Source organism: Hyperolius riggenbachi, chromosome 2, assembly GCF_040937935.1.
Source record: "Hyperolius riggenbachi isolate aHypRig1 chromosome 2, aHypRig1.pri, whole genome shotgun sequence".
Classification (NCBI taxonomy): domain Eukaryota; kingdom Metazoa; phylum Chordata; class Amphibia; order Anura; family Hyperoliidae; genus Hyperolius; species Hyperolius riggenbachi.
In genome coordinates this window covers 93,538,043-93,564,670 of record NC_090647.1, presented here as the reverse complement: position 1 = coordinate 93,564,670, position 26,628 = coordinate 93,538,043, and the positions used below count along the sequence as shown (strand labels likewise).

The following is a 26,628-nucleotide window of genomic DNA, read 5'->3' as shown; positions in this document are numbered from 1 at the left end:
TTACTTCTCAGCTCTCTCTGGTTCTACAATGTGTACAGGTCAGTGTCAGCCAGCTGCTGGCTGGATACTAATGGTAGCAAACAAAGGAATGTAAACATAAGATGATATGATGATATCACCTCTTGGGACAAGGCCAGAAGCTTAAGGAGCTTTCCACTGAAGAAAAAAGTGCTGTGTTTAACCGTTTGAATGCTGCTCTGCTACACATTTTTTTGTGGTAGTAGCTTTTATGCAATAGATAATTTTTTAGAACAACCCAAAGTGACAGGAATGTGTTATGTGTCCTTTTGACACTACTTTATACTGAGCTTAAATCTTGCATACAAAAAAAGCAGACAAGTGTCTATGTGTAGCTGTCGTGGCAGCTAGGAGGTGTTCAGCCTTACAAGTACACCATATACTAATAACCCTGTGCAACGTACCAGCAGCCAAATGGGAAAAAAAGAGACTAATCGGAAAGCGAAAAGGTCACATTGTTTAATAAGGAAAAACTCTCAAGCACAATATAAAACTGTCCAACACGGTATAAAATGTTTAACGTAGTATAAAAACGTCCAGGCTAATAAGCTACCAGTTTAACGGAATTGTCAAACCCTTTCAGCAAAAATACAAAAATATATCCGGATATTGCAAAAAGAAAAAACCTGGCTTTTTTATCAAATGATATGTATAAAATAAAAGAGGGAGATTAAACACACTGCTTAAACTTCAAAGCACATTAATACTGCATGGTAAAAAATAATAATATATATATATATATATATATATATATATATATATATATGTATATATATATAAATATATATATATATATATATATATATATATATATATATATATATTTATTACATACACACACACACATATATATATATATACGTGTGTGTGCGCGTGTGCACGTGTGGTGTAGTTTTATCTTGCCCTAAAAGCTGCCATTGCATTTCATTCCAGCTGGCGGACTCAAAGAGCCAGAGCTGCAGCCACTAGGACGCGCTCTATAGGCAGTAGCAGTGTTAGGGATACTTGCCCAAGGTCTCCTACTGAATAGGTGCTGGCTTACTGAACAGGCAGAGCCGAGATTCGAACCCAGGTCTCCTGTGTCAGAGAGGAAGTGAGCTGTTACATAGTTACAATGTTATTTGGGTTAAAAAAAGACATATGTCCATCGAGTTCAACCAGAGAACAAAGTACAACACCAGCCTGCTCCCTCACATATCCCTGTTGATCCAGAGGAAGGCGAAAAACCCTACAAGGCATGGTCCAATTAGCCCCAAAATGGAAAAAATTCCTTCCCAACTCCAGAAGGCAATCAGATAAAATCCCTGGATCAACATCACTGGGCATTACCTTGTAATTGTAGCCAAGGATGTCTTTCAACGCAAGGAAAGCATCTAAGCCCCCTTTAAAGGGAACCAGAGATGAACGTTTCACACAAAATAAACATATCAGTTGATAGCTTGTAAACAATGAATGCTCTACCTGATAATTTTGTCGCTCTGGTGTGCCTTTTTTTAGTGTTTTTTATCCATTATTGCTCCAGGAAAAATCAAATATGGCCGCCGGGTCATATCCCTTCTCCTTCCGGGTTATATGAGTTGTTCTGGATGTGCTGTCTAGGCTATATGAGACTATGCTGCTATCTAGGCTAAATGCAGCCTTTCATCTATGTGCTTTCATTTTGGTATGATCTGCCTGTAGGAAGTGTCACTGATAATAACTGCAGTTTCATTCCTATGAGAATCTAGTGTACACAGAGCACACAGGGATCATATTACAGCCACAGAGCTTCTCTCTCAGGAGCAGCAGCCCCTCCCAGTCATAACAGCTCTCAGTATGCAAAGCAGAAGATCTAAGCCAGGAGGGGGAAGGCTTGGGCTTGAAAGGACTCCACAGAAGAGCGACTCAGCTATAATGATTCCAGGTCAAACCTCGACTGAATAGTCAGTGGATTCTTATCACAGTTGCTAATAGACTAATTAAGCAGATAACAATGAAACTAAAAGCAGGGTAGGTGTTTACTGTCATGTTCCCACTGATAAATGTAATAAAATACATGAGGGTGCTTCATCTCTGGTTCTCTTTAAATGCAGGTATAGAATTTGCCATAACTACAGCCTGTGGCAATGCATTCCACATCTTAATCACTATTACTGTAAAGAACCCTTTCCTAAACAAATGGCTAAAAAGTTTTTCCTCCATGCGCAGATCATGTCCTCTAGTCCTTTGATAAGGCCTAGGGACAAAAAGCTTATCCGCCAAGCTTTTATATTGCTCTCTGATGTATTTATACATGTTAATTCGATCCCCTCTAAGGCGTCTTTTCTCTAGACTAAATAAACCCAATTTATCTAACCTTTCTTGGTAAGTGAGACCCACGTATCAATTTTGTTGCTCGTCTCTGTACCTGCTCTAAAACTGCAATATCTTTCCTGCAATGTGGTGCCCAGAACTTAATTCCGTATTCCAGATGTGGCCTTACTAGAGAGTTAAACAGGGGCAACATGCTAGCATCTCGCGTTTTTATTTCCCTTTTAACCTCCCTGGCGGTTTGTTAAAATCCGCCAGGGGGCAGCTTTGCCCCCCCCTTTTTTTTTTTCATGTAGCGAGACAATGTCTCGCTACATGATAGCCGCTGCTGAGCGGCATCCCCCCAGCCCCTCCGATCGCCGCCGGCGAACGGAGATCAAGAGATCCCGTTCAAAGAACGGGATCTCTTGGAGGGCTTCCCCCGTCACCATGGCGACGGGGCGGGATGACGTCACCGACCACCCCACGGCGCTGCCTGGTACTGATTGGCCAGGCAGCGCACGGGGTCTGGGGGGGCGCGGCTGCGGCGACGGGTATAGCGGCGGCGATCGGAGGTTACACGCAGCTAGCAAAGTGCTAGCTGCGCGTAACAAAAAAAAAATTATGCAAATCGGCCCAGCGGGGCCTGAGCGGTGCCTCCCGGCGGCATAGCCCGAGCTCAGCTCGGGCTTACCGCCAGGGAGGTTAATGCATCCCAAAATGTTATTAGCTTTAGCTGCAGCGGCTTGGCATTGAATACGATTATTTAACTTGTTGTCGATGAGTACTCCTAAGTCCTTTTCCAAGGTTGATGTTCTGAACTCTGTGTATGGTAGACGCAAAGAGCTTCTCAGAGAGTGTTTTCAATTGTTTACACACAAACGTAACAACATTGGAATGTAAACAAAGATACTTTTACCTCCAGTCTAAATGCTGATTTAAAGGGATACTTAAAGGGATACTGTAGGGGGGGGTCGGGGGAAAATGAGTTGAACTTACCCGGGGCTTCTAATGGTCCCCCGCAGGCATCCTGTGCAGCCGCTCACCGATGCTCCGGCCCCGCCTCCGGTTCACTTCTGTAATTTCTGACTTTAAAGTCAGAAAACCCCTGCGCCTGCGTTGCCGTGTCCTCGCTTCCCCTGATGTCACCAGGAGCGTACTGCGCAGGCACAGACCATACTGGGCTTGTGCTATACACTCCTGGTGACATCAGCGGGAACGAAGACACGCGCAGGGGTTTTCTGACTTTAAAGTCGGAAATTCCAGAAGTGAGCCAGAGGCGGGGCCGGAGCATCGGTGAGTGGCTGCGCGGGCACAGGATGTCTGCGGGGGACCATTACAAGACACGGGTAAGTTCAACTCATTTTCCCCCGACCCCCTTACAGTATTCCTTTAAGTAAAAAAATAAAAAAAATGAGTTTTACTCACCTGGGGCATCCCTCAGCCCCCTGAAGCTGTATGGTGCCGTCGCAGCCTCGCTCCGATCCTCCTGTCCCCGCCGGCGGCTACTTCCGGGATCGCCGACAGCCGCCGACAGGCTGAGAACGCGAGTGATTCTCCGCGTTCCCAGCCGCTATATCACCCTCTATGCTGGCATAGCGTATATGTGGCATTTTTTTTTTTTTACTTAAGTATCCCTTTAAAGATGAATAACCTTTCCATGGCAGGACAAAGTGCTTTGTTTAACCGTTTCAATGATGTTCTGCTACAATTTTTTTTCTGGAATAGTAGCTTTAAAGCTGTGAGGAATATTTTAGAGGAAAGTAGAAATGATGACTTTCAGACCACTTTAAGTGTCCTCGCTTGAGAAGATGAGCCTGGATTCAGGGTATAGGTCACTTCTTATGCCCATTCTTGAAACAGTGCATTACACAGTATGACGCCATCTACTATTCCTATGATTTACTACCTTTAAGCCTGTTTACAACCAAATACTCGTGCAAAGTTGGCTGAATATACAATATGAACAGTTCTAAATAGAACAACATTAACTTTAATATTTCTTCAATTTCTAAATGGCTGTGCTAGGCTGGCCAGCATGAGAAACACACCTCTGGGGGGTTGTTGGGTATCTGATGCGACCTTGTATAGAAGATTCTTCCGACTTCTGAGACAATATTGTAGCCATGATGTCACTGCTCTGGGCATACATAGAGCAGAGTAATCTCTGCATGTCAGAAACATGTCTGCGCTTGAAGGGATGCCAGTTATCATAATGCAACATGAGAAGCGGTAAACTAATTCTCTATCACTGGATGCGACACTATTCATTTACAATCATCTCCTGCTCGCCACAAACACATGAAATCATTTCATGGCTGTATTATGCAAAGAAGAGAGAAAATGGAACAGAGTTCTGGAGTTCACCACTAATTTCCCTGCAATAATCCCAGGGCCAGTATCACTTGCTTCAGGATTCTGCACTCTGCTGACTACCGCTAGCTTTCAGATTTTAATAACAAAAGTTGAGTTTTGCTTTAAAGAGGAACTTAAGCAAAAAGGGGAAATAATACATTGCAAAGTGACAAGATAAAAAAAATAGAAGAGATCAAGTAATTATTGATAATCGCCTTTTAATTTTTTCATGTTCTTTGATCCACAACCAGCCTACACAACCAGGGGCATAACAATAGACCCTGAAAAGCATGCAGCCGCAGAGGGGCCCAGAAAGGGGGGGGGGTTCTTCTCCCTGTCCTGAGAGACTGACAACTAAGGGTTCAGAGAGAAGGAGCTTTCTGCTCTCCCACAATTGTTCTAATGACTGCATCTACTCAGCCACTGATAAGGAATCATACAAAGTTTTGTAGACAAAGATTTGTAGACAGTCCCTACTCAGTGTGCAGCAGGGTATTGGGTACTGCAACCTTCCCTCAGCCTCTCCACCCCCTTCCCAAGTGCTGTGTACTGTAGTGATGCTGGAGGAGTCTGCAGAGCCAGTTCTTCCCTCAGCCTCTCCACCCCCTTTCCCCAAGTGCTGTGTGCCATAGTGATGCTGAAGGAGCCTCCAGAGCCAGTTCTGCTCCATCAGAGGAGAACAGAGTGAGTGTAATAAGAAGCTGAGGCTGGAAGCACACTAGTCTGTCAGTTTTATGTGTGCTTTTTTCTGTATGCATTTTCTGTACACCATGGCCTCGATTCATAAAGCATTCCCGCATTCGGAAATGCAGAAAACCGCTCACTTTACCGACCACACAGCAAAATATGTATTCATAAAGGCTTTTTCCGCATGAAAAGCCGACATTCGCGAGCAGAGTGATCAATCACCGCCTTGCGCGGTGATTATCATAGCAAAAGTAACAAATGTCAATTCATAAAGATTAGAGGTAGCGGTATGCGGACGGGTATTACCGCTACCTCTGATGTGGCGAGAAGCGTGCGGAATACAGTGCAGTGAATGGGACAGACCTCCCAAGCAGCTGCAGAGAGAACACCGCACGGAGGGACTCGGCCAGCTTCTCCTGTTTCCGCATGTCTCCCGACAGCCTAACGCCTGCTACAGCGGAATATCTCCGCACGCCTGTCACAACTAGCAAAATTTTTATGAATTACCACCCTGAAGGCGGAAATACCGACAGCGGTGTTTCCCCGCTCGACGTTACCTTCCCGACAGCACTTTTATGAATCGAGGCCCATGTGTGTCTGTATGCGTGAAAACATGCACGTTTACCACAGACGCTAATGTAATTGATAGAGGAAATGCATGCAGTGCTTCACTGCATGGGAAGAGCATTTTCAAGTGTGCACTGGCCAATTGAATAACATTGCTTCCCAGTTTACCTGTGCAGAAAGTGAGGGGTGTGTGGGTGTGTGTGTGTGTGTGTGGGGGGGGGGGGGGGTCATTTAAAGCATCTAAAATTTTGCAGGGGGGGCCAAGTGATTTCTAGTTACGCCCCTGTCAACATCATCTTTACTACTGGCAGATAAGAAAAAAATTAGAAACAACTGCTATTATTTATAACCCCACCCACTAACAATGTGTTAGGCTAACATATTTTTTTTTTATAGATTTACATACTGTATGCACAGAGGGAGATACTGGTTGCTTGGCAGTTGGAACCAGCTGTTATTTCTCACAATGCAGGAAACGGTCATGACCTATGTCTTGACATCACACTGTGGGAGGGGTTTCACCACAATATCAGCCATACAGAACCCCCCAGAAGATCTAGTCGAGAAAAGGTAAATATTTCTCATGGGAAAGGGGGTATCCGCTACTGATTGGAATGCAGTTCATTCCTTGGTTACAGTTCCTCTTTAAAGATCACCTTGGATCAGTTGGTCTAGTTATGCATGATTATCTTGTAATCTGTTTAGTAGGGGCTGGACAACTGGCTAGGAAGAGTCTGAGTAATATAAAAACTCCATTAACGTTAAAGAGTTGTACATCTGAACTACTTTAACTAACAACAGCTGTAAACAGCTACTTCCCACAATGCAATGAGGTTCACAGACAGGAAACTGTCAGGACTGTGGGAGGGGTGTCATCACAATATTAGCCATACAGAGCCCCCTGATTCTTTTTAAGAAAAGAAAAAGATTTCTCATGGGAAAGGAGGTATCAGCTTCCGATTGGGATGAAGTTCAATTATTGGTTACGGTTTCTATTTAAGTAATCTAACTGCTCTAGAAAATAATCACTTTTCCTTGGACATGCTGCAGCACTCGGAATGGTGATTAATGCAGCAAGTGTGCTTGCTGTCTGACAGCCCCTCTAGACTGCAGGGTAATTAGACACATCACATAAGAAAGAGCTTATGTAAAGGAAGACCTACCTGTACTGGTTACTGCATAAATTTGGGTGAGCAAAATTCTATATCCCCAGAAAAGTACACAACCTAGGCAAAAAAATACATCTGTGCTCAAAAAAAGGCTGCCCAATAATGGTTCAGGGTAATTGTTGCCCTATATCCGTCTATTAGAAAAAATGATCTAGCCAAACATGTCTCAAAGAATGATATCAATTTATTAGGGACATATCCCTTTAAAAGATTAAAAAAAACATACATTAAAAATCCCCCAGCATATAAACAATACACCTCCCAACTGCTCATAATATGATAAATGCCAGTAGTGAATGCTATATAAACGGGATTCCTCGCAACTGAAAGTGCTAGTGATGTAATAATATATTGTGCAAAAAAGTACAGCAGTTTACCGACTGCACACTGTGACAATGCAATCTGATAATAAAAATACAAAAAAATACAAAAATTCAAAAATACCAAAGATACAAAAATATTAACTAGCAATAAATAGTACTCTCAATAAATGCCTAAGTACCTAGGCTTGTGACGTTAAATAGTTGAAAACCTGTGTTAAAGTGAGCTCATGCAAGGAGTGCTGACGAGAAGGTATTTCAGTCAAAATAAGGTGCAAAAGATAAGGTGTTGTGTGGTAGGAAAGAGGAACTTTACCCGTGGTCTGGTCGGGAGGAGAGGGAGACGGCCCTACCTGTACTAGTTGGCGAGTTAATTTCTTGCCGGATGTTCCGAGCTGACTGGCTGGCAGAGCGCGCCGTCTCTCGCTGAGGTTCCAGTATATCGCGGTATTTAGACACCATTAACACGGATATGAAGTAAACTACCGCCAGGGCGAGGAACTGAGCTTGTTTACTGTCATCCTGAAAAACAAAATAGAGATGTTAACAGATCTTAATACGCAAGCAGAAAAAAACAACAAACAACAGTGAAGGTAATACAAAGATAATTGTATTTTGCTATTTCCATTCTCCTCAGCTAGGATGGTCCACACAGTGCTTTCCATTGGAGGTCAAGGTCTAGCTAAATGCTGTTGGTGCTTTCAGAAGAAAAGTGCTTCATCTGCATCTTTGGAAGGGTGTATCCATACATTATTATTATTATTATTATTATTTAGTATTTATATAGCGCCGACATATTACGCAGCGCTGTACATTATATATATATATATCTTGTCACTAACTGTCCCTCAAAGGAGCTCACAATCTAATCCCTACCATTGCCATATGTCTATATTATGTAAGTACTGTAGTCTAGGGCCAATTTTAGGGGGAGCCAATTAACTTATCCGTATGTTTTTGGAATGTGGGAGGAAACCGGAGTGCCCGCAGGAAACCCACGCAGACACGGAGAGAACATACAAACTCTTTGCAGATAGTGCCCTTACTGGGATTCGAACCAGGGACCCAGCGCTGCAAGGCGAGAGAGCTAACCACTACGCCACCGTGCTACGCCACATTCATATACCCTTCCACCTTACTTCAGGTTCTCCAGTTGTATTTCCAATGTCTTTTTTGCAGCTATTATAATTTAAGGGAAATCTGAAGTGAAAATAAACTTATCATATAATGAATTGTATGTGTAGTCCATCTAAGAAATAGAACAGTCTTATAGTGTTTCCAGAACAGGAAGAATTACGAAACTTCAGTTATCTATACTAAAGAACTTATCTGAGCTATTCAACCCAACTTGGGCCGGTTCCGTTTTCTGAAGAACTTAGACATCAAAGAAACAGTGAGAGGCAGCTTCAGATAAGGAGGGAGTTCAAAGGGTCATTAGCTCTGCTCTGTTTCACAGTTAAAATATTGTGTGGTTTGTAATTGTAAATATGACAGGATGATGCAAGGTTATATAACTGGAAATAAAAATATGAGACTTCTCTTTGCTATTGTTCTATTAATTATCTGTACTACACATACAATTCATCATATCATAAGGTTTTGTTTTGCTTCCGTGTCACTTTAAGACAGAACAGAACCGAGCCAACATGTCCTACAAAACTAACCCTCCTACCCCCTCCCGAGACCTTCCATGTAAGTAGAGCATGGAATATATATTGGTTCTATAATCTGCTAGTCAGCATGTTCCACTTTAGTTGGCCTATTTACTCTCCAGGACATCTGTAGTGAGCATATGGTAAGACAATTTCCACATTAGGAGGTGTATTTGTTGGGATTTGCAGGTTCAGCAGAGAATTAAGTTTAGGTTTCCAGGACTCCAGTGCCTATAGCTGCCCAAGGCCCATATGCAATTAACTTTCTCCTGAGATTTCTCCTAGGAGGTAATTTTTCATCTTATAATTTTTCAGCACTTTGCAGTTAAAAAAGTGCCAAATAGTACAAAAAGTATCTATCAAAATTATTTTGAGTATTTACTTGCTTGCTGGTAGTTTAAAAAGTATGAAATGTATCGACAAATTGTGAAAATATCCCCTGGGGCAGTGATCTGCAAACTTAGCGCTCCAGCTGTTAAGGAACTTCAAGTCCCACAATGCATTGCAGGAGTCTGACAGCCACAGTCATGATTCATAAAGGAAAATGCATTGTGGGCCTTGAAGTTCCTTAACAGCTGGAGAGGCAAGTTTGCAGATCACCTCCCTGGGGGAAAACTCAGGTGAAAAAGTAAATTGCATATGTGCCCAAGACCTACATCTGGCTGATTGGGCTCTAGCCAAACCAGAGAAATAAAAATGTAATACAACTCGCACTCAATTCAAAACAGGACTGCATTATTATGCGGTATTGGCTGCAGGTGCATTTAATGGGTTAATTTCACGGCTGCATACAAACTGCAACCCAATTTGCAACAAGTGGAAAAACAAATTAACTAACTCAGTGATCTTCCAAGCGAATTCCAGCACAATTTTCCTAAAATGTCCACTTAATTGAAAAAATATTAAAATGGTCACATAGAGCACCAGAACATGGCTGCAGTGCACACTTCAGCCCAGTCATTAGAGTGTGGATACCTTCTGCTCTGGTGAGTAACTTGGTGATAGCAGAGTAAAGGAAATTTGTGGCGGTTAAGCTTAGGCATGTGACAGGGGTGGTGTGTTTTTAAGGTTAGCCATGTAGGGAAGAGGGAGTGTTGTGTGTTTAAAGTGTACCAGAGCTGTAATAAATACAAGAATCAATACTTCTCTGCGTCTTCCTCCAGCAGCATAAACACGTGCGAGTCCCTCATCATCCTCCCGCCGGTCTGCTGTTCAGCCGTAATCAGCACCGGTAACAAGCTCAGTCGTGGTCTTCTGCGCATGGGCTGACCACCTGCGCATGCACAAAAGACCATGGCTGACATAACTGAGCCTATTACCGAGGCTGATCGGCAGACTGCGGGAGGATGGCGAGGGACTCACACGTGTTAAGGATGCTGGAGGAAGCCACAGGTAAGTATAGATTCTTCCATTTATTCCGGCTCTAAGAGCTGCAGAACTGCAGAGCAATGCACTATTGCTTGGCACACAGTGCTCCATCAACTCTGTGTTTGTTTATGTAGATTCCTGCACGACACCGCTGAGGGATAGCTACACCTCACCCAAAACATCTCATTAGGGGTGGAGGGGGATCCGCAACAACACCCACAGCGTTGTAAGGGTCAAAGCAATATTATATGCAGGACTCCACTCAGGTGTCTCATGACGGTGAGGACCCTGCAATAGACACAGTTTTTATTGGTACAATACAGTTGACACACTTTTTAGTACCTAAAGGGCTTGTCTTTTTAGATGCTAGTGTTTACTTTAGAATTAGCTGGGGTGGGGTGGTTTCCATGTTTGAGTTGAGGCATCAGTGGAGGGAGGGTTCAGTGAGAATAGGGTCAGGTTTAGCTGTAGTAAATTGGTCTCTATTACTGATATTTTACTGCAAGACACTGTTGAGCCTTCCTGATGATGAAATCAGTGAACTGCAGGTGTGACTCAACTTACTGAAGCCAATTGAGTCAGGCCAGCACCATTTACATATAGGCGTCTCTTGCCTTCTCAAACAATCTCTTATTATGGATTTCATTTGACGAAAGTAAAGAATACAAAACCCACAGCAGATGATTTTATGTGCAGATGTGCTGAGCTGACATTCGGAGGTGAGATCTGTTGGCAGGAGGTACTGCTCCATCTCTAGACTATTGCAGCTATTAGCACACCTGGCTGCTACAGTCCGCTCCAACTCTCCCATCACTTTACTGGGGAATCTGGAAGGAAGAGCACTCTAAACACACACAAACCTAACAATGCAGAACATCAGCAGCAGGTGCGCCAGTTTGCATTGCTTCCAGAATCCCAGCTTTGGCTGCCTGGGTATAATCACCACACTACTACACTCTACTGGACCCCTGTATTGCTGGACCCCGTAGAAGTCACATGTTCCGCTTTGGCTGCAGTTATGCTCTGATCTTCTCTCTCTGCACCTGCATCTGATCTTCTCTCTCTGAAGCAGAACAATCGCTACCAAACCATGCTTGTCTTTAAAGAGACACTGAAGTGAAAAAAAATATTATGATATAATGATTTGTATGTGTAGTACAGCTAAGAAATAAAACCTTAGGAGCAGAGACATAAGTCTAATACGGTTTCCAGTACAGGAAGAGTTAAGAAACTCCAGTTATCTATGCAAAAGAGCCATTGAGCTTGACGACTTTCGAAGTCGCAGAGAGCTGTCTTCTGAAGCTTATTATCTCAAGTGTCAGTCACTGTATTGTTTTTTTGTGTGTGCAGAGGACAGTTCAAAAGTTCACTGGCCTGCTATGTAAAATCATTTATAATGCGGAGTAATGTGTAAACTGCAAATATTAGAGAATGATGCAATAAGGTTATTAAAAAAACGATATAACTGAAAATAAAAATATGAGAATATTTTCTTTGCTACTAACGATTTAGTTATTATCCCTACTACACAAGAACTTCATTATATAGATTTTTTTCGCTTCAGTGTTTCTTTATTCCAAAGCACTGACACATTTGGGCTACGCTCACAGTTGATGTTGCGTTCCCGGAGACATCAGGAACACAATGTAACGGATTGGGACAGCAGCACCAGACGTTATGCTCACGTTGCATCAGGTACAATGTAGCACACAGTCAATTATAAGTATGCTTCACTCTTAGAGATGGTCACTGTGGGGGGAGGGGGGACACCACAGTAGCCTGTGTGACAAGATAAGACCAGGAGCCAAATGGTGCAGATCAATATGAGTGCCTCCAGAAGTTCAGTTTTAGACCAGTCTTTTTTATAATTTTTGTATTATTTACATGCTATCTTACAATCATATTTTGGGCGTCTCCACCCAACAACAATGCTTCACTCTTGACTGTAAATGCACAGGTTTAGGGGTAAAGCACTGTATCCAGTGCATTGTGAAGCCGCAACCCATTATACTGAAATTCTCCCGCCGAACTGTGAATGTCACATAGGGTGTGCACTGCAGTGGGGTAAGCTGCATTACAAAGTGTTTGTTACAAAGCACCGCACTACTGTGAATGTAGCCTCAGGCCCCTCTCCCATTGGTACCATTGCGTTGCACAATATCGCTGCATCCTGTCACAGAAGCTTTGAGAGCCCTATGGGACGATCACACTGATCGGAGTACTGCGTGGTGGAGTCCCAACAAAGTAACAGATTTCTGGATGTGGCTATTTAGTGCCTCTTTCCCTTACATGCGGATGCTGGATGCAGAAAAACTGTCTCCAATGAATGCCTATGGGCCTGTTTCCACTAAATGTGATTTGCAGATTTCTGCACCCTGCATCATTTCCCCAACAATAAACACATTAGTGGAAACAGGCCCATAGACATTCATTTGAGTCAGTTTTTCTGCATTCAGAATCTGATGCAGAAAGCTGCAACATGCCACCCATAATTTTTCTACATCAGAAAAATCACATTAAGTGGAAACAGGCCCATAGGCATTCATTGGAGTCAGTTTTTCTGCATCCATTCTGCATCCAATCTGCGTGTAGTGGAAATAGGCCCTAATTCTATAACGCTGACCCTTTGCAAAATGAGGCATTAGGGCCCGTTTCCACTACAGTGCATCTCCATGCATTTTCTGCATGCAGATTCGCATAGCCAATGAGAGTAGATGGGCCTGTTTCCACTTGTCAGGAAATCGGTTTGCTGTGCAGGAAAAATCTGCACAGCAGTGCCATCAGAATTCGCACACCGCAAGGTGGTGTGCGAATCGCATGCAATGTAATTAATAGGAAATTCGCATGCATTTATCCACATGCAAATTCGTTTTCGCGTTTTTCACAATTAATTTGCACCGCACAAGTGGAAACGGGCCCTTATATTCTGCATTTTAGAAAATGTTGCCCAAAGTAGAAGCCAGATGAGGCTAAATGTGCTAACTACCTAATTATAGGATTCATTTTAGGAAACAGAGCAGTGCTTTTCAGCGCTGCTAGATTTGGGCGCAGCCGGCGCCTCCATAGACTACAATAGGAATCACTCCTATTGCAGCGCTCAGTGAGAAATGTCGGTTCCTTCAGAGGACGGAGCCGAGGTTGCTTAAAAACATAATAATTCGGCATCCAGCAATCGCTGGAAGCCGAATTATTTCATTCCCCCACTATCCATGGCGGCCTGGAGGGGGAATAGTAATTAAATCGGCCCGGACTTGTGCAGAAGCAGGATCAGCCATATACCGCTGTATCCTGCGCCCAAGTCTACCGGCGCTGATTTCAAATGTACTCTTAGGAAATAACCTCTAATTATAATACTGCAGATTTAGCATAACAGAAGTTGTTATTTTAGAACAGTCTGTGCACTTCCCATTAATTAGTCATTCACTGGAAAGGTGTGCAGGGCTGCTATATTTGTCTGCTATTAGAATTTGCCTTGAAGCCAAAAAAACAACAACAATGCAACAATGTAATGTAAACATGTAAATAACTTGGTTTAAAAAAAAACAAAACAAAAAAAACATGTAAATAACTACTAAAAAAGGGGATGCATACAAACTAAACTATTTATAAAAGGCAATACTTCCAATTTATGTTAAGAGCTGCTGCAAAAGAAAAATTAGCATTCAGATCAGTAGACATCTGTTTATTTAATACTCTGCAGGAATACTGTATCCACATTAACAACAAATTACATAAACAGCTCAATGTCTCTCTTTCCGCCACTGGCAACTGGACAGAATTGTTCAGTCTCACAGCTCAGCAGCGCATTCTACTGGCCACTGCAGGAAATGAACGTCTACTGGCTTACACATAGGGCTACACATTCATTAACAAGATTATTCCATTCAAGGGGGAAGAAAACACATGCAGGATTCAGGACTAGAGTTATCCCTAAATCAGCACTACAAGAATGATAGTTGCAATCTGTATAGTTGCTATGGGCAACACCTGCACTTATCAAATATTGATAAATGGAGTGTCCGCATGTCAAAATGCTATTTTATAGGTCTCCTTTTACTGCAGCAAACACAAACATAACCTTGTAGTAAAAGATGTAGAAGAAAGTAAAAACACTGAGAAAAGATAAGTAAGAGACACATACACATGCGTATCCTGTAACATGCTTTGCAAAGAGTTCACCAGAAGTGTAGATTGGTGCTCCACAATCAATGTGAATGCACACACTTCCAGTCATCTGATAAAGCAGAGCTCCTCCTAGTGGTAGAGAGTAAGCAGTGAATAAGTGGGCAAATATCTGTCAAAGGAATATGAGGAGGCTACTGTATAACTCAAATGGGATTTAACTGTGTACAAGATTTGGGAGTATCAGCATTTCTTTACAAACCCGGACTGGAAACAAGTTATCTAAATAATTTGTAAACAAGTAAAGTTTTAAAACTATATGCCTCTTCCTCTCTTTCCACTAAGTACTTATCTGATGCCAGTGAGTAAAAACAAAGAATTATTGCAAACACATTTCATCTTGAGTATTTTATTTTTTATTACAGAACATAAGCAATCCACAGTGCCCCTTACAGAAACTACAATGCAGGAGTGGCTAAGTATTCTGCCAGTCAATTGATTAGTGCAGGTGTTGAGAAACAAGCTCCTGCTCTGTGCAGTGGATTTTTTTTTCTCTCTGATTTCAATCTCATAGCCACTGTGCTCCAAGCAGAATACAGAGAGTACTGTTGCTAAAGGTTCCCCACTAATGATATCTTCATTATACAATCCTACCACTTCTATGTAATATGAGGGACCAGTCAAAGTATAGCCCCTGATGAGTCACGTCCCGTGACGAAACACGTAGGGCGGAGCTTGGACGCACGGAAGCTTAGGAAGCGAGGACTTTGCTACACCTGGCCGGCGGACGCGCTGATGTTACGGTGCAGTACTTTTAAACGATATGCTACACAACAAGAATTTACACTGTAAGCAGTATCTTAGCAGGTTTTAATGTTTTAATAAACTGGATTACGTGATGTTTAATTTTACATTGACTCTAGGACCTTTTTGATGGCAATGGCTGCCGGGGTTTATGCATGTTAGCAAGAAGCCTGGCGGTAAGCAGCCACTTCATAGGGAGAGGTGGCAGTAGTTTGTGGTACGTTTGGGGCCTATTCACTTGCTCTGGCAGTGTGTGGAGTTACACTAAGGGTGAGGCAGTTCCTACGTTACACCCTATGTCCCTCTCTCTGTGTTTCTTTCCCCATATGAGAGTTTTGGATATCTGTGGAATACAAGCGCAGCAGTATTGGACTATTCAAAGTATATCCACTCTTATCTTCCACTACAAAGATTTGGTAACCTAGTACAATCAAGATTGCATCATTAGCGGGCACATTAAGGCTGCAGATAACAGCAATTTGTGCTTGCTGTCAGTTTTGGAAATTTAGCTGGCTACAGATTGAAATGGAAAGATCAGTTTTTTGGACAATGGCATTTCTCTGTAAAGTATACCTGAAGTGACATGTGGCATGAGGAGGATAAACATACCGTATATACTCGCATATAAGCCGACCCCCCAACTTTTCCCTGAAAAAACAGGGAAAAATGATTGACGCCCATATAAGCCGGGGGCAGGAAATGCTGGATTGGTGAAGCCCCCCAGTGTGTCCCAGTATAGCTAGTATAGTGCCTAGTATGGGTAGGTAGTGCCTCAGTATAGCTAGTAAAGTGCCCAGTATAGCCAGTATAGTGCCCAGTATAGGTAGGTAGTGTCCAGTATAGCTAGTATAGTGCCCAGTATAGCTACTAAAGTGCCCAGTTAAGCTAGTATAATAACCCAGTATGGCTAGTATAGTGCCCCAGTATGGCTAGTATAGTGCCCCAGTATGGCTAGTAAAGTGCCCAGTTTAGCCAGTATAGTGCCAAGTATAGGTAGGTAGTGTCCAGTATAGCTAGTATAGTGCCCAGTATAGCTAGTAAAATGCTCAGTATAGCTAGTATAGTGCCCAGTATAGCTAGTAAAATGCCCAGTATAGCTAGTATAGTGCCCAGTATAGCTAGTATAGCTTCCAGTATAGCTAGTATAGCTTCCAGTATAGCTAGTATAGTGCCCAGTATAGGTAGGTAGTGCCCCAGTATAGCGCTCCCTCCTCCCCCCGCTGCAATTACCTGCTTTTAGGCAGCGGCTTTCTCTAATCCGGTTTCCTGTCTCATGTTCTGTATAAATGTATCACAGCAGCGCGCCCGGCGCTGCTGCTGTGACGATGCAGGGGGCAGGAAAGAGCGCGGCTCCCTGTAGCAGCGATCTGTATCACCGTTACCAGGGGAACCGCTCTTTCCTGCACCCTGCATCGTCACAGCGCCGGGCGCGCTGCTGTGATACATTTATACGGAACATGAGAGGGAAACCCAGATTAGAGAAAGCCGCTGCCTAAAGCAGGTAATAGCAGCGGCGGCCGCGGGGGGAGCGGGGAGGGGGGAGCGGGGCGCGGACCACCCGACCACTAGACCACCAGGAAAGACTCGCATACAAGCTGACCCCCCCAACTTTTGACCCCCTTTTTGGGGGTCAAAAATTTGGCTTGTATGCGAGTATATAGGTATATATAGTGCTCACCCTACTAACAAACAAAACTACTTAGAAACTAAACAAAACTAAAGTCTCTGTTTTCCAGTACAGCAAGAGGTAAAAAATGGGAGTGGTTATCTATGCAAAAGAGCTAGTCAAACAGCTTGTCGACTACAGCCTGGATTCTTGAAAAGTAAACAGAAGCTAAACAGCTGTTATCCGCTTTTCTGCTTCTATTTCAGCCCAACAAGGCAAAGTTTGCATGGTACACAGCAGCTGTGACAATCTGATGCAATATTAAAAATGAACACAATAAACAAAATAAAAATGAGACTTATTTCTATGTTGCTATTCATACATTTATCATCAGTACTACACATACAATTCATTATCTCATATGCTTATTTTCATTTCAGGTTAACTTAGAAACTCCGCTAAAACACATGCAGAACATTGGAATGTGCTGAAAAAGGTGTGTTTCCAAACACATACGTGTGAATGGGGTCACCGAGAGCTCAGTGTGCTATCAGAGGTATTTCAGCATATGGGCCTGATTAGGAACTCTGAGGCAGAGGAAATATAAGGCAGCTCCTCATAGCTGGGAACAAATGTGCTACATTCACTAAACAAGAAATGCATGCAAGCTGGAAACTGGACTAGAAGGGGAAAAAACATGTACCGTATATAATTGTGTTATTTATTACGCAAGATAGGGAAAACATTTACTATATTTTATTAGCAGGACATTCTGCTTCCAGGAAAATAGATCTGTTAGCTGTATGTTGGTAATAGTAGAAACAGGTATTACAAAAGCAAAACAAAGTCTATTAAAACAAACCTGGGCAACAAGTGGCAGTTCCACATCAGGGCATAACTGCTACCTATACTGGGGAGGGGTGCACCTAATTTTCCGCGCACATGTAGCTACTTATACTGGATAAGGGAGGAGGGGGCTGCCTAATACAGGAAGCACATGTGGATACCTTTCCTTGCTAAGGGCGGGCCAACTATAACGAGTATGGGGAGGAGACCACTTAATACTGGGGACACAACTGACTACCTATACTGGGGGGGAAGGGGGGGCTACCTTATACTAGGGGCACACCTGCTTTTTATACTGGGGAGGAGGCTACTTAATACTTGGGACACACCTGGCTACCTATACTGGGGGGAACCTACCCAATACTGGAGGCACTAAACTGGGGAGAGGAACATCTGCTACCTATAATAAGGAAGAAGCACATCTGCTACCCATGCTGAGGGGTGCAGGGGTTCTAATACTGGGACTGGCTACAAGGGATGATATATGAGCTGCAAATATTTCTGTGTTTATGCAAATGTATGCACATTTTTATGCAGATATATGCAGTTTAAAATGGACCAATCAATTTAAACCCAGGTTTGAATTGATTGCTCCATTTTGAAGCTGCATATATTTGCATAAAAAACTGCATACATTTGCATACAAAAATTGCATACATTTGCATAAACTCAGAAATATTTGCATCTCATTGATCATCCCTAGTGGCTGCCTAATATTTGGGAGCACCTCTGGTTACTTGATACTAGAGGAATTCATCTGGCTAGTACTTTGCAGCTACCTCTGACTATGTAACACTTGTGTGTGTATGCGTATGTATAATATTGTATATGCGTGTGTGTGTCTGTGACAGCAGTGTGACCACTGCCTGCCCACTGCTCCAATAAAACTGCCAGGCAAACCTTTGGCACAATTTGGGCAGCAGCCACCCACCAGATGTTGCATGCAGCAGTTCTCCACAGGGCAGTAACAGTGCTGTGTGTAAATGTGGGGTTAAAAAAAGCTACCATTCATTCAAAGCAACCACAATGTGCTCATTCCCAAGCAGACTTGTTGCTAAACTGCAGGATGACCGCTTGGTGCCAGCATCTGTTGAGTCTTTTGGAGTTTTGGAGTAAAAAATAATAATGCAATAATAATTTGGTGATGCGGAGCTGTAACCTATCAATTCACATAAAAGTCAATGATAAATCCATGTTTAATCTACCTACAGATTTATTTAAACAGTACAGGTAATTAAAATGCTGCTAAAGCAAAAACTATTGGTGTGAACATGATACCATTTATTGGTTACCTCAAGAGACAAAGCCACAGCTTCTGAAAGCACTACTGTGTGTTAATCTGTCCTGCATTTGTTTCCTGTACTCCCATGGTCAGACACAAGCACTGTAAGCCAAGCAGGCATTACTGCAATGTGCAATGCATCTACCACAGGAGAGCAGGGCAAATTGATACATGTTCATTAGATATACTCCCTTATAGCCCGACTAGCATGCAGAGCTAGTGCTGAACTGCAGCAACTAGGCCGGGCCCTTACAGCATTTTCAGGGTGGGAGACTCTACTGGATATCACGGTTGTCTCAAGTGCCACTACTGATAAAATAAATCATTTCTTTGTTGAGGTATAAAAAGATGCGCAAAATAGTCCAATATCGCATACAAAGTGCCATAACTGTTGTCATTAACATAAACACTCACCACATCACGGAAGACAACGGCTCTCAGGCGATTAATATCAACGTCTTGGAGTAGTCGGTCAGGATCCTTGATTGGCGACAGGTTACCAGTAACGTTGTCCACGGGGGTCTGTGTGATAAACAAGGCATAATGTCATTTCCAATACATGCCTGAAACATACCCAGTGAAAAATGGATTCAAAAGTACACCAAATACATTAAGAAAGCATACATTAAGAGCTTACATCTCCCTGTAACACAAATGCATAGCGTAGGCCTCTGTAGTCATGTGAATTCCCACTGAATCTAGTTTACAAGCAATTTTGTCTAGCCTCTTGGGTATAGTTGTTAGTCTTTATATTCTTGTCTTTCCTCCTATCACTCCATGGAAGGACACAACCTATTGCTTCAGCTCACTAAATATAAGGCAGACTCATATGGTAGTGACAGACAAATAGAAAAAGTGCTGTCAGGAATACGTGAAAGAAAGCTTAAAGGGGAACTGAAGAGAGAGGTATATGGAGGCTGTCATGTTTATTTCCTTTTAGACAATACCAGTTGCCTGGCAGCCCTGCTGATCCTCTGCCTCTATTACTATTAGCCATAGCCCCTGAACAAGCATGCAGCAGATCAGGTGTTTCAGTGGTTCAGACTTCTAAGTCTGATCTGACAAGACTAGCTGCATGCTTGTTTCTGGTTTTAATCAGATACTACTGCAGAGAAATAGACCAGCAGGGCTGCCAGGCAACTGGTATTGATTAAAAGGAAATAAACAGGACAGCCTCCATATACCTCTCTCTTCAGTTCCCCTTTAAAGAGGAAGTCGAGTGAAAATAACATTATTGTAGAAATTAAGCACTTTTTTCATTATGTATCAATGATTTAGTCAGTGTTTGCCCAAATTATTTCCTCTCCCTGGATTACATTCTGACATTTATCACATGGCGACATTTTTACTAGCAAACAATATATCAGCTCCAAGGAAATAGAACATTTGATCGCTGCTGAGAAAAAACAACGTCCAGAAAGTTAAAGAGGAACACCAGCCTAAACAAACATACTGTTATTAAAGTGGACCCAAATTAAAAATACAAGATTTCAGAAATAAAATCTATTTTCTAAGTGATAATAATAAATAGCAGCCTTTTTTCAGCTGCATGATGACAAATATAAAATATTTTACATTTATTGGAGGAACCCCTCCCTTCTTTTCATATTGCCGGGATTTTTCCGGCAAACTGGTGGAGTAGATGGTGTCCAGCAATGGAGGAATTGCTAATGGCTGCCCCCAGTATAATCCTAGTTATGAAAAGAGAAGGGTGAAAAGCATGCACTGAAATGCGCATAGGTTTGAAGGAGTGTTTATTTATCTTTGTATGTGTCAGAGTGGTGCTAAATATTTTTAATTAAAAAAAATGTTTGGTTTGGGTCCACTTTAAGTTAAATTAGTTATGTTAATTAAGTTAGTTAGGTAATATAATCTCTTACCCACCCTGTTTTAAAAGAACAGGCAAATGTTTGATTTCATGATGGCAGCCATCTTTTTGGTTGAAAAGGTGACAGGGAGCATGAGACACAGTTCCAACTGTCCTGTGCACCTCTCCCAGTTGCTAGGCAATGTGACAACATAGGAAATCCCATCATGCTCTGTACAGCACCAGGGAAAAAAAGCCCGGGTTTTTTTTTGATGGGTGGAGCTTAGATAAAAATGCAGCTAAAAATGATGCTTTGGTAAGAAAAACAAAGTTCTGATGCTTTGAAACTGTTAAAGAAACACAAAGCCTTTTCAGTTCTGCTGAGTAGATTTTTAGTCCAAAGGTTCACTTTAATATTAAGAAGTCAGCGCAGATCAAAGAGGAATAAATAGACATTTTTACTGCTGGCAGGTGATGTCAGTGGAAGTAGCGACTGCTTGTTTTTTGGGGCAGTTGGAAACAGCTGTTATTTCCCACAATGCAACAAGGCTCCCACAGTGTGATGTCAGCACCATGGTCCTGACATCACACTGTGGGAGGGGTTTCACCACAATAATAGCCATACAGAGCAGCCTGATACTAGGGTAGCTGATACCCCCTTCCCCATGATAAATATTTTCCTTTTCTCAAACGGATCATTAGAGGGTTCTGTATGGCTAATATTGTGGTGAAACCCCTCCCACAGTATGTCGTCAGGATCATGGTCCTGACCGTTTCCTGTCTGTGAACCTCATTGCATTGTGGAAAATAGCTGTTTACAGCAGTTTCCAAATGCAAAAAAAAAGCAAGCAGCATCTCCTTCCACTGACATTACCTGTCAGCAGTAAAAATGTCACCATATGATAAATGTCAGAATGTAAATCAGGGAGAGGAAAGATTTTACAATGGACAAACACTGACATGTCATTTATACATAATTATTGTACAAATGAAGAACTTTTTAATTACATTATTTCCACTGGAGTTCCTCTTTGAGGCCCATTCACTTTGCCCTTAGTGACATAACGGGGACCAATTACTCTACAGACATGCTGCGCTGGGTGTAGGTGGGCAGAGCGTGACTGTATGCCTGCTAAATTCTCATTCAAGACTGCATCAAGCAACCATCTCGGCTGAAGACTATCTAGTGTGTGTAAGATGCACTAGTTTTATCAAAAGATATCATTAGCATAAGTCCATAGGAAGAAATCCATGAGAGTGATATCAGGAGAGGAAAGTGTTATGGAAATGTATGCAGACACCGAGTGCAAACGACCATCCATTCATCCATGGGGTATATTTACTAAAATTTCAGTAAACCATATGTGTGCAGGCAGCGCAGGTAAAGGTTACAAGGATTTGCACAAATTACATAACACTTTGCACAAGTTGCGCAGCTCACATTATACATGCGTTAACTACGCTGCCTATTTAGCAAGCATCACTGAACAAATTATGTACAGCACTACATAATTTGCATAAAGTCCAATAACCTATGCATGCAATGTCTGCACATGTAAAGTTTATCAGAGTTTAGTGAATATACCTCTATGCATATATCTATGGGCCTGACGCACTAACCAGGGCTGTGGAGTCAGTACAGAAACCATCCAACTCCAACTCCTCAGTTAATGAAACAATCAACTCCGACTTCAGGTGCCCAAAATTGCTCTGACTCCTCAACTCTGACTCCACATTCTTCACAAGGCTATAGAGTGGGAACAAAAATCAAAAATCCATCCGACTCAACTCCTCAATTTATGAAACCACCGACTCTAGGTACTCGACTCCGACTCCACAGCCCTGGCACTAATTAGTGGTAAGATTGTCAACACTTTTACCATTACGAATGCTGGGGAAGCACTGCCCGTTATAGTAATACGAGTCACGCTAATGGGTTAAGGTTCACGTTGCTATGGTAATGTGCATTATGATGCACATTACCATAGCAACATGTGTAGCGCTAATAGATTGACAGGTAGTGCTCCTCCAGCATTAGCGACAGTAAAATAGTACTGCGCTACCTGCGCACATTATGCTTACTGCTAGTTGGTGCATCAGCTCAATGTATCTTTTTTATTACAGCTCTGTAACAGAACAGTATAGGAACTGTGTAATATGGCTGTCCCTGATCCTATTAACTCGCTCTCACTAACTTTATTCTGCAGAAGAGCTGCAACAGTCATCTGAAGAATTGGAATGTATTCTATTACTCACAAGGGACTAAGCTGTAACATAATGGCTTTTCAATTATAATTGGCTGCCCGCCTCTATCCCAGCTTTTAATCACTCGTAGGGTATGTTTCTGATTTTGCAGGAATCAGGTCAGAGCAGTAGTGTTTTTCTAAGATTTAATTTCATTCTTTACCCGCGTCTGAAGCATTACTCTACAAATTCAATAAGTCCCACCAGCATCCAACCTAATTCAGTTTATTTAACCTCTGACAATACACTTTCCTTCAGAGCTCAGCAGATAATCTGGAGGAGTCCCCATCAGATAGAAGATATTTCCTGCCTTGTCCTAAAGCCATGTTATGTGATGTAGACAGCTGTATCTCCCACTGTGCAGACAACACCTGCATGCCCTACAGGCTCATGGGCCCCACCCAAATCTTTGATGGGGACCCCAATGTTCACACCCTTTCCCTTGCCAACCCACTGTGGCCCTCACAGCCTGGGGGTCCCATGCAAGTGTCAGTTTTCTTTCATCTTCGATTTAAAATAACCTTTTAGCATTTTGCAATGAAAAAAGTATACGAAAAAGTAGGTGAAAAAGTACTGTCAAAATTATTTTGAGTATTTGTTTGCTTGCTGGGGGTTTAAAGTGAACCAGAGACGAAGCACCCTCGTGTATTTCACCATATATATCAGTGGGAACATTAGAGAAAACACCTACTCTGCTCTTTGTTTCATTCTTCACTGCTCAGCCTGCTTGTTACCAGCCCTGATTAAATCCCCAACTGAGCATTCAGTTTGGCGTTGCTCAAGAATCATTATAGCGGAGTCATTATAGCAGAGCCAGAAGGGGGCAGGCTTGGCTTGAACAGACATCAGAGAAGACAAACTCAGCTATAATGATTCCTGAGCAAAGCCAGACTGAATGCTCAGTCCGGAATTTTATCAGGGCTGATAACAAGCAGGCTGAACAGTAAATAATGAAACAGAGAGCAGGGTAGGTGTTTTCTCCAATGTTCCAACTGATATATATGGTGCACTACATGAGGGTGCTTCGTCTCTGGTTCACTTTAAAAAGCTGTTTATTTTCAAGTTGAGAAGAAAACTCAGGTGAAAAAGCAAATTGCATATGGGCCCTGATGTAAAACCTCCTTGCGGTTGCGGGGGCTGTGCTCCCCTGTAGTTACATCACTGCCTACAGGGCAACACACCAATGTCTGCTATGCTCACAATACATGTGCTGTGCAATATAATACGGTCATTACATAGGTGCAACTCTCACTTCTACTTAAAAACTTCACTACTGAAGTTTTCACTGCTGCTCACTAGAAATGGTCAATGAGATGCTAATCGTCCTGAGTTTATGCAAATTGTATGCAAATATACACAGCTTGGAAACAGGACCACACACAGCATCTTACCTTGGCTGCGCCGCTGCCTGGCAAGCTCTGCAGGGCATCTGTGACTTTCCCGCTACTCATAGATTTGGTTACTCGGTCCCGCTGCCTCTGCCGGCACTCCAAGCAGTTTCGTACAGCTACACAGCAAACTAAAAAAGGTTTAATCAAAATTGACTCGCATACTCTTCACATGTATATAGCAGAATCATGAATAAACACAGGCATAAGTTCAAAATAAAAACATGAGTGAATTGTGTCCTCTTGCTGAAACCTGAAATGTTTTTGAATTTTTTTCAAAACTATTGCACTGGAAAGCCTGTTAGGGTCAGAGCCCACTGATGCAGTTGTGTCTGCTTTTCAGTTACACATCAATGTTAAAGATGCTGAAAAATTGACAGAAGCGGACTCAACTGCGTTAGTGGGCCCTGGCCCTAACTAAGGAGGCTATTTATGAAGGCATTGAAGTGTTCAGCGTTTACTTTTCAGATCTCTCATAGTAGCACGGTGGTATAATGGATAGCACTCCCGCCTTGCAGAGCTGGGTCCCTAGTTCGGATCTCTACAAGGGCACTTTCTGCACAGAGTTTGTACTGTATGTTCTCTCCGTGTTTGTGTGGGCCCTAAAAAACCCGGAAGTTTACAACTTAGTTCCACTTTGCAGGGATCACTGAAGGGATAAACCTCAGAGTATGGGGATAGAGCTGCAGTCTATTCACAGCTGCTGATAACTAAATAGGCACATTGATCTGGGTAAAATAAACACAAACACAGCAGTGGATTTCTTCAGCAAATATATGAGCAATAAAGACTTTTCATTGTGTGCTGTGAAAGAGTTTGGTTACACTTTAATGGTGCCATAATTTATTAGTCAGTCTTTGAGGTGCAGAAACATGAATTTTCTTAAATAACACAAATGTATTTATTGCATTATCATAAATGTAGGTGGAACAGGGACATGAAGAGTGATGACAGCTTTAATTAAAGTGAACTTCAATAAACACAATAATTAAATGCATGCACAGATATACTGAGTGATAAGTACATCCCTGCTGCCTGTATTTTGTGGGTCTATGGAGTATAGTGGCTAGATAGTTTACTGGTTAAGAGCACCACCTTTGACATAGGAGACCAGGGTTGTCTGCAGCCAGTACCTATACAGTAAGGAGGCCTTGGGCAAGACTCCAGGTGGCCTACTTAGCACACCCATAGTGGCTGCAGCTCTCAAGCACTTTGAAACTGACTAGAGAAAAGCGCTATATAAAAGTTAGCATTATTATTTTCATTTACCTCATGGTGAAAATCTCTGCTAGGTTTTTTTTTTTTTTTGGGGGGGGGGGGGGGGCAGTTGACATTTTGGTCCAGTGTTTTTTTTTTATTTAAGTTATTTTTAATAATATTTATTTAGAAGAAACAGTTTCACATACCCAAAGTCACTACCACAGAAACAAAGGTCATATTTATTTCTAAAGGCCTGCAAGCTTTAATATCACATACAGAGCATAGAGAAGGTCATAATAACTCTTAAGTAAACCTATACCAGCTCTTCCTGAGAGAAAAATAAAATTGCTCTCAGCTTCTGACCCAGCGCCTCGAGTGTGGGTAAAAGTATTTGTTCTCGTTGCCCATAGCAACAACTTCCATTCATGGTTTTATTATCAAACCAGTTCTACAAAAAAAATGACAGTTGCATGCAGCCTGATGTTTCAAAGACTCATCCTCACATACATTAATTCACTCAGATGCACTTCTATGACCAGACACAAAGGTCAGACATTACAAATGCAAATGAAATAAGAAACAGACAACAGTTAAAGTGAACCTCCGGACTAAAAATCTACTCAGCAGAACTGAGAAGGCTTGGTGTTTCTTTAACAGTTTCACAGCATCAGAACTTTGTTTTTCTTACTAAAGCATTTTCAGCTAAGCTCCACCCATCAAAGAAAAAAAGCCCGGGCTTTTTTTCCTTGATGCTGTGCAGAGCATGATGGGATTTCCTATGTTATTCACGTTGCCTAGCAACTGGGAGAGGTGCTCAGGACACAGGACAGTTGGAACTGTGTCTCATGCTCCCTGTCACCTCCTTTCAACCAAAAAGATGGCTGCCATCATGAAATCAAACATTTGCCTGTTCTTTTAAAACAGT

The 26,628-nt window shown here is 42.3% G+C and overlaps 1 protein-coding gene across 9 annotated transcripts in view; it reads right to left on the bottom strand.

Annotated features, from left to right (window-relative positions):
* Positions 1–26,628, bottom strand: part of NBEA (neurobeachin) — an 866,760-nt gene that overhangs the window by 446,615 nt on the left and 393,517 nt on the right. For 8 of the 9 annotated variants that reach the window (XM_068267062.1, XM_068267067.1, XM_068267066.1 and 5 more), the window contains 3 exons: positions 24,507–24,634; positions 19,479–19,586; positions 7,738–7,906 (listed from right to left, as the gene is read on the bottom strand). In XM_068267062.1, coding sequence (XP_068123163.1) covers positions 7,738–7,906; positions 19,479–19,586; positions 24,507–24,634 — 405 coding nt within the window. The remainder of the gene's footprint in view (positions 1–7,737; positions 7,907–19,478; positions 19,587–24,506; positions 24,635–26,628) is intronic. The other variant, XM_068267063.1, reaches the window with a different exon arrangement.